Source organism: Gavia stellata, chromosome 27, assembly GCF_030936135.1.
Source record: "Gavia stellata isolate bGavSte3 chromosome 27, bGavSte3.hap2, whole genome shotgun sequence".
Classification (NCBI taxonomy): Eukaryota; Metazoa; Chordata; class Aves; order Gaviiformes; family Gaviidae; genus Gavia; species Gavia stellata.
The window spans coordinates 2,718,680-2,727,408 of NC_082620.1; the positions used below are offsets into that span (position 1 = coordinate 2,718,680).

Below are 8,729 nucleotides of genomic sequence, written 5' to 3' on the forward strand. Positions count from 1 at the left end.
CATCCAGCCCCTTCACCTGCAAGGCTTGCATTAAAAAAACCACAACTATTCAGTTAGTAATCCCCCATCCAACACACGCAACTGAGCCAAGAACGTCTTGACCAACTCGTGCACTAGAAACTGTACAAAATCAACCCAAATGTGGCTCTTTCCCGGCCGGCAGCACGGCCGCAGCCTCGCAGTAGCCTTGGAAACCCCGGCTGAGCCGGAGCCTGCTGCCGCCCTCCTGGGTGCGTTTTTCTCTTTGTTTTGTTTTGTTTTTTTTTTTTTGCTTCTCCTTTTTCCAAGCAACTGGCCCAGCAGCACAACACAGCTCCGCGCCGGCTACAGCTCCCCTTGCCAGCGGGTGACACACACAGGAACATTTCTCTGTCTATCAAAAAACTCACAGGGGGTCAGTGCAAGCTGCCGGGGCTGCCAGCGAACATTTTTTCCCCTTTTTAACTTATTTTTTATTTAATACCATGCACACACACACAAACAGGTCTTGCAACCTCGGGCAAGCAGATAAACATGCTGGGGACACCATCACCCATCTGCACGTGTCTCCATCAACGTACCTTCACCCCAGGCCACCGCAAGCCCATTTTCAGCAGAAAAAGGGAAAATAACACATCCGCCAACAACCACCCGCTGGCAGCCTCCTGTTTGGCCTCGCCAGTGCCAGCGACACTTGAGCCTCTCTCCCCCCATCCAAGCACCCGACCCTGATCTCCTGCCCCACTGCCATCCAAAGCTGTCTCCCCTTCGCCGCCGGCGAACGGCACCCCAAACGAGAGCCCCTAATTAGCGCAGGCTCCCACCACTGCACTCTGCTAATTCCCGTGCCTTTTCCTGCATTGCTTTCCGAACGTCGTTGGCGCGTCTTTCAAGCGCGATTGCGGTGAAGTTGGCTGGTTGGTGGGGGGGTTGGTGAGCTGGGCACCGCTCAAGCACCCGTGTCCCCCTCCATGGGTTTTGGGAAGGTGGGAAGCGCGGCAGCCCTATATTGCCCCAAACCACAGCATTTCCCTGAACCCCAGCGTTGTGCCATACACACCACGACTATATTCCTTTTGAAAAGCAGCCCAGGCTTGCTGGAAACGAGCCTAAACCTCGCATTTTTGGTAACAGCAAACCCCAAGATTGCTTTTTGGCCCAGTCCCGCTCCAGCGGCTGAGAAATTCCCACATCATCCGGCCAAAACACATAGGAAGCGGAGCGCAAATTCACCCTTTGGCCAAATTTGCAGGCACGCAGACAGCTGCGAGAGTGGCTATTGCCCCACCGGCCTGCAAGTCAACAGCAAATCCGTTCGGATGCACGCACGTGAAACCACAGCGCTTTCCCCCCAAAATAAATTGCCCATCTACAAATATCCTGCAAACAAAGGTTTCCTGATAGTCCCAGGGCTGCTCCAATGCTTGGCAGGACCCGAATTCCAACCCTGGACGAAGGGGCTGCTCTGCTGACCGGGTCAGGTTAATAACAGGTTTGCACATCTTGCGAGTTGCCGTTGACCATGAGTTACCTTTCAGAGGGATATAGGTGCAATCTTAAACACTGCACGGGGAAACACATCCCGATTTCTTACCTACCAGCGTGTCCTACCTGGGAAAAACATCTCCACCATACTCACCTTCAGGAATAACTGGTCTCTTACAATATATTACAGTGCCTCCTCAATTTCACACAGGGACAAGCCATCCTAGGAGAGCGATGGTCACAGCTTTGGGATCGCTGGCACTTCTCAGCATCCCACATCCCCCTCTGCTTTCCATGTACTGTCAGAGGGCGAGTATGCAAGTAGCTGGAGATGCCTATTACCCATTCAGGCATTTTTTGCATAATTACTGCATTAGTCACAGCCCGTTTCACTGCAGTAACTGCACTTTATGTCATTTTTTCAGCTCTTTTCCTACATGAGACATTGGGAAAGATTCTGCTTTCGCCAGTCTGGTTTGTTAAATGGGACTTTCTGCTAAAGCAGCTCTATGAAACTTCAACTCCCAACTGCTCAGACAAGAGGACTCACTTTATTAACCCAATATTTACCCAGATTTTCTAAGACAACTGTTAGCGTTGTGTTTCTTCACCAGGGAGGGAGGACGTCGTGCCTTGCCTCCCGCTGCAGGCAGGCTCTTAGGGGCACACGTGCCCGGGAGACAACTTCCAAGGAGCTGCACCACCTTTCTAACCCCCTCAACAAGAACCACAGGGGACTCCCTGCCCCAAATCCCTCAAGCTGGGGTATATTCTTCTACTAATTTTTTCCTTCTCTTCAATAAGGGAGTCTCTTATTTAGTGGTGTTATTTTGCCCATCTGAGGTCATGCCTTGGGGCACAGCAAAGTGAAATTCCTGTGATACAGCAGAAATTACGAGATGCAATATGAAATAATAACAAGAGAAACTGTTATATGGATTTGGACCAGCATCTCTTCTTTGCCTTCGCTTTGGTCACTTGCACTCCTCTCGTACCTTATAGCAACCATATTGCCAAGTCAACCTCTGCTGAATGGTCCTTACCTACATCGGTATCAGCATCATACCAACAAAGCCACATCCGTACCGGCAGCCCAGAGGCAGAGGGCAGATTAGCCACACCGACATCTGCCACAAATTCATGGGAGATGCTGCTCTCTACCCACACCACCAAAATTCAGACCACTCGAGGGAGCCCGCGGCTGAACCTGCTGACGACTGCCGTCGTTCGCTTTGCTGAAAGCCCGGGAGGCAGCACGTGGCTGGGATGCCGGTGCAGCGGCATCCGCCCTAAAACATATAACTGCTTTTATACCGCTCCGGCTTGCAAACCTTGGGAAGGGCCAACCGCGCATGAGTGCACCCACACACAAACACGATGTACAAAATATTTATTTAGAACAGGTCTGTTGGCGCAGCATGCTCAGCAGTCCTTTCACCCTGCACACCCCCCGGCAGAGGTGCGCTCAGACAGCTCCCAACCCCCTGGATTTATCCACTTGCCTCGAACGGACCGTCCCTTCGCATCGGAGCACAAAACACAACAGAGAAAGCAACCGAGGCAAGTAATCCATCCTCTCCCCGAGGAGCACAGGGCCCGTTTCAGCCCGCTTCCCACCAGCCAGCACAGACCTTGGCAGGAGTCGGGGCTGGCCATGGGCCACCATCCCAGCCCCGGACGGGAGCGGGGGAAAGCTGCAGTGCTACTCCGGCAACGCGGTTTCCCTAACTCAGAAAGAAAAGACACCAAAAAAAAGGAGCGTTGCCCTTTTCCACTTGGAAAATCCTTGTTTGGTAACGGTTTGGTGGCTTGGAAAAGTCTTGCTGGCACAAGGGGGAGAGGAGATACATTGGGTGGTCCTTGTGTGAAACACCACAAATTACACTTTTGGTACTTCCAGCGTTCATTTACTTCAGAGCGGCAGAACTACTGGCATTCAGGTTTCTTTCCCCACGGTCTTTTGTAAAACCCTGTCCTGGGAAAAACTTGTCCTGTCGCCGTGCCACAGCGCTACGCACCCACCGTGTCCTCCACGTCACAGCTTCCAGGGAGCCCTGACCGCTTCTGCACCCCCAGGCTGAGCCCCTCTTAGTGTGTTTTTCTCAAAACCAAAACAAAAACCCCCAGCAGCATCACAGATTCCTCTTTTTAAGTCATTTGCTGGCTCTCTGGTGCTTTCTCCTGGATCTCCTCGTACTTGGGCGGAGGGGTCAGCGGCTCTATCGTGACAGGGGCGGTGCTGTTCCCCTGCGCCAGGTTTAGCCTGATGTCCTTCAGGTGCAGCTTCTCCGACTTGATCCTCCGGACCTTCAGTGGCTTCAGGCGCTTGCTCAGGCGCGAGCCGTGCCGGCTGGGCTGCCGCTCCGTGCCGGGCTCCGCGCCGGCAGCTCCCGGCGGATGGGTGCTTTCGTCGAGCCCCGTCAGCGACTCGTAGGAGGGCAGGGAGACGCTGACCCTGTTGCTCCTGTCTGAGTCTCTGGGCTCGGAGTAGCCCGCGTTCATCACCTCCTCGTAGCTGGGGACGTAGTACCGGGAAGACACGTCTTCGTCCTCTTCTTGACTAGAGGGGAAAAATTAAGGCTATCAGTAGCACAAAATTTCAGCTTCTGTGTGGGCAGGGGATGGAGAGAATAAAACCGATCTCCCCTTAAGACCTTAACAAATTTTTTGCCCTTCTACATTATATACCAGTTCCTTTTAGTTTGACAGAACAGATCACAACCCCACCTACATTCAGACACATTTTTATTTCCTTGTGACATACGTCCACCTTTGATCATCACTTTCTTTGCACACAAAACCTCTTTTTCTATTGCACAACCATGATTTCTTCCCCCAGCAGAACACTGCCTTCTCTCCTCCCCTCTCGATAATCAGTCAAAATACATTTGAAAGGGACGTCACCCCTCTGTCTTTGCCATTCAGATGTCCTTTGGGTTGGGTATCTACCTTGAGTTTTTCTGCAAGGAGATTCAGCTCTGCAATACATTACCATCTATGCCACAGGTACCTGCACGTAGCCTGCACGCATATACTTGGCGTTTCTTTTGCCTTACGGAGTTACCTTTAGAATCTAATAGGGAAAAACAGTTTTCTGGGTGGATCTGCACACAGAGTAATGCTCTGCAGTCCCCGATGGCAGCTCTCCCCCGCAGCATTCCCTAGGCAGCAGCCAGCAGAGCCATCGTCTCCTCCTGCCACCGCACACCCCACGTTGTCCCAACGCCCCTCTGCCTCTCTCTGCACAGACACAGCCCGCACCGGGGACCGCGCCGATTCCCCGGGCTGCTGAGATGGCCGAGGACTTCTCCTGCGCCCCGTGTTTGTCCAGACTGCGCCTGCTGTGGCAGCAGCCTTTGCTCTGCTCGTTGGAGTTCCCTGAGCAAACAGCAGAGCCCTGCAGACTTTCACCGGGTCTAAACTCCATTTCCACTTGCTGCCTATGCTGCTGCAGCTGAAAGGCTGCTTGGCACCTCCGGCTGCACCCAGCAGCTCTCCTCTCCCTCCGCAGCCCCTCGACCGGCTTGCAGCGGCGATCCCACTCTTCTGTGTTAACCATTAACCACGACTCGCAGCGTTGCCTCTCAGCACGCTGCCTGGGTACTGACAAAGCCAGGAGTGGCACGTCTCAGCCACGCTGGCTTGGCCATGGCTCCATCTAGACCCCAGCTTACACACAAACAACGCCTCCTTTCACCTACAGCACCATAAATACAGCTGGAGTCATTCCTTCCTGATCTCCATAAAGCATTTCAACCCTAAACCATGACGTGTGCTTGCCTTTATTTTAGCATATGCTGCCATCAGCCTTACTCTCCTTGCTCCTGATCTCCTTGAGCAAGAATAACAGCTCTTAGTTTCGTTCCTACACTCGATCCCGCTCCCTTTCTCCCCAAAAAGCCTCACCTGTCCTCCTGGTGCGAGGGCTCTGCAGATGCCTGGTGCTGCACGCAAGCGATATCTTCGCTTTGCCTCTTCTTGTCGCGGATATTCAAGCAGATGGAGAGCAGCAGCAGCAGCACGCCCGCCCCCACCAACACGTATGCCACTGAGAAGGTCTTGCTCTTCAAAATGCCTCCGGTGCCGCGGTCAGGCTTGCTGCTGTTCCCGGCGTGAGCGGCGGGTTTGTCGGTGGGGACAAAGCCGGGGACGAGGTTCCAGACAGCCATGATGATGCCGAGGACCAGCATCCCCAGCCCTATCGCCGTCAGGGCGTAGTGCGAGCCGTTGGCCCGAGACTGGGCCATCGCTCCTGCTGCTGGCTGGCTGGCCGGGCTGCCCGCACCTTACAGCATGGCTCGGGTTGAGGGGGCTGCAGGCCTGCTAGCATGCGTGCGGTCCCCTCCCCAGGCAAGCGTTGACCTCTGGGAAGAGATGGAAAGCGATGGTTAGCACACGGCGGGATGCAAAAGCCGCGCAGCTACCATTTCGGTGGCCAGGATAACATCGTTTTATTCCACTAATGCTGGAAATCTAATTCCACCGCGCCTGCGGAGAGCACGTCAGCACATAACACGGCAGTCGGCAGCAGGATCTCTGCTGGCCGTAATCATCGCGACCCTTTGCTACTTTCCCGGCTGCGATATCCACCAATCTTAGGAAAGAAACGAATTGCTAACATTTGCTAAGGACTTAGATTGACCATCCTTAGGAGCGTGACAACTGACCTCTTCACAGCACCAAAAAAAATGCCACCAAAATAAATTTCACTGCTTAGAGAAATGCTCCACACTTTACGGAGCTGAGCTGCCTTAGACAAACGGCCATTGTCGATGCAAACTAACCTGAAACCGCTCAGAAACAAATCTCTAGCTGTACAACTTCTCTTTTTCCCCTCTTCGAGACGGAGCAGGGCTGTTGCGGCGCTGGCTGCCTGCCCGGCAATACCTCCCTGCCCGGAGAAGAGAAAGCAAAACTGCTGCTCTCCCAGCCGAGCTGTCCGAGCTCCGCCGTTCCCGACCCGCCGGACCAGGGGTGGGAACTCCTCCTCCACCGCCTCGAGTGAACGTCTGCGTTTCCTGAGTCACCAGGACCAGATGAGCTCGCTTTCCAAAAATAAACACACCGAACCGCATCTCCTGGCCGCTCGCCTCCCTGAGCTCGGCTTGTGAAGACGGCTGCTGCGAGTGCAAGCCCTTCCTGCAAACCACGGGCGAGTAACTCCCATCCCTGCAGCAGAGCTCCCCCGTTTCCACCTGAGCGAGCCTTGCCGCAGCCTCCTTTGCAGCCTCCCAGTTTCACGCATGTGCCAAAACCCACACGCAAACGTGCCACGGCATTCTCCTTGCCTCCCAGGCCCCGGTTTCTCGACGCTTGTTTGTGCTAGAAGGTCCCAAGCTTCACGTTTGCTTGTTTAGCTCGAGCGCAAGCCTAGTGTGCAGGGTCAAGGGCCAGAATAAACCAGCGTTCCCAGAAAACAGACCAGTTCCAGCCACTTGCAGGAAAAGACACGCACGCAAGCCCGGAGAGGAGAGGAGGAATCTCCAAAGGAGCTTCTCCATCGTAGCCCACTCACTGCCTGTGCCCAGCACGGCTTCGGAGACTCACCGAGGGATGTCCCAGCCCCTTTAGACGCAGCCCTGGTCCCACATCGGGGTTGTTGGCGTTCGCGTGGATCCAGGCAAGGCAAAGTCTTTGCTCCCACAGCCTGTCCGGGGTTATCAGGCGAACACGAGTTGCCAAGCCCTGCCCGACGGGAGCTGCCGGCAGGCAGGCAGGGGCAAGCCCGCCGTTCCCCGTAGCACGGCTCAGTGCCGTGCCCAGCCCCACTGCCAGGACCAGCGCCGGGCTGCTGCCATGCCGCACCGTCTGCCCCTTGGGGAAGGCATCCCCTGCCCCCCCAACCTGTCCCCGGCTTTAATTCGGTCCTAGCAAGCAGCTGCTGAGGATGCGGCACACGCTCCATCCGAAAGGTCCCCACCAACGCCCCGAGAGCAATCGCAACTCAGCAGCCCATCCTACCTGAGCGCTTCTGAGCCTGCGACCGCCGGTCCCAGAAGCGGCCTCTGCCCTCCTACACAAAGTCTTCGCTCTCCGCCTGCCCGCACCCTGCCCGCCGGGCACTGAGCGGGGAGCGACGCCTGTATAGAGCACTGCCCACCTCTACGCTTCCCAAACAGCCCCCTCGGCTCCGGAGAGCGCCTGCAATGCAAACTCACCGCACGCTCACCGCGCTGCCCAGGCTCATAAAATCACGCACAAGGCATGTTGCATCACACGTCCTCTTCCTCCAGCCACCCTCCACTGCATCAGCCCCCGCTCCCGGCCGCGCCAGCGATGCCCGAACCCATGGTGAGGACCACCGAGGCTCTGATTTATCAGCACCCCTGCTTCTCATTTTGGGTCTTCCAAACTTGGCCGCATGGGCGGCTGTTGGGTTTTTCCTTACATATTTATCCAAATGAGGTCCCACCTCCATGCTGTTTGGCAAGGCATTTGACAAACAGATATCGGCCCGCTGAGATTTCACTTGCAAACTGCTGTGATGGCTTTGGGGCAGGGAAATTGTGCTGCACACACGGTGGGCACAGAAAACACGCAGGGCTGGTAACGTTTACCCGTGGTGTATAAACCTCTGTGCCCATTCCCGATCTCTCTGGCTTCCCTTGGGCACCTCACCCCTGGAAGCGGACAGGACTCAAGCTTCTACATTATCTCTGTGCCTGAAAGTTTGCCGCAGATCCCTCGCTGTGCTGCCCTGCAGCCCAGGCAAATCAGATTAAAGCAGGAGACTTGACATACAAGTCTGTCTCTCCATTGAATTAGCTCTTCTTTTGGCTTTCCAGAGCGCACTCCGATCGCTGCTTTAGCAATAACCCTGGTGCCCTGACGTCAGCGGCCAGAGAAGGGAGCTGCTGCTATCTCTGTCTCGGGTCCAGCGTCCCTGGCGCTGTCTGGAGCAGCGGGGACGGCTCCACCGAGATGGATACCGGTCAGCACGGCGAAAGGGTGCTGCAACTTGAGGGTTCAGGGAAGCCCCAAACCAGCCACTGACTCGCCCCCAAAATCTCGCTGTGGCCGGTACTGCATCTCCAAGGTGGCATCTCCTGCAGCCGTCCGGAGCAGAGCAGGGTGGAGCAGCACACACACAGTGCCGTCCTGCCAGATCCAGCACTTGAGGAATTCCCTGCTCTGGTTGCACTGGTTTAATAACCCTCGAGGGATTTTTTCCTCCGTGATTTCTCCCGATTTGCTTACCACAGCCGCCCCAGAGCACTCTCCCACTGTGCAAAGCCCCAAGCACCCGACCCTTACTCGCCATCCTT

The 8,729-nt window shown here is 55.4% G+C and overlaps 1 protein-coding gene across 1 annotated transcript; it reads right to left on the reverse strand.

The window, feature by feature from the left end:
• Positions 1–3,612: 3,612 nt before the first annotated feature.
• Positions 3,613–5,711, reverse strand: TMEM51 (transmembrane protein 51). The gene is made up of 2 exons (XM_009808175.2): positions 5,371–5,711; positions 3,613–4,024 (listed from the first exon to the last, which is right to left on the reverse strand). Exons 1-2 carry the CDS (start codon positions 5,709–5,711, stop codon positions 3,613–3,615), a joined length of 753 nt encoding a protein of 250 aa, XP_009806477.2.
• Positions 5,712–8,729: the final 3,018 nt, after the last annotated feature.

Coding starts and splice junctions, on each gene's coding strand:
- TMEM51 (XM_009808175.2), bottom strand. CDS start 5,711: ATGGCCCAGTCTCGGGCCAACGGCTCGCACTACGCCCTGACGGCGATA. Junction 4,025..5,370: donor CCCTCGCACCAGGAGGACAG/GTGAGGCTTTTT, acceptor TTTCCCCTCTAG/TCAAGAAGAGGACGAAGACG.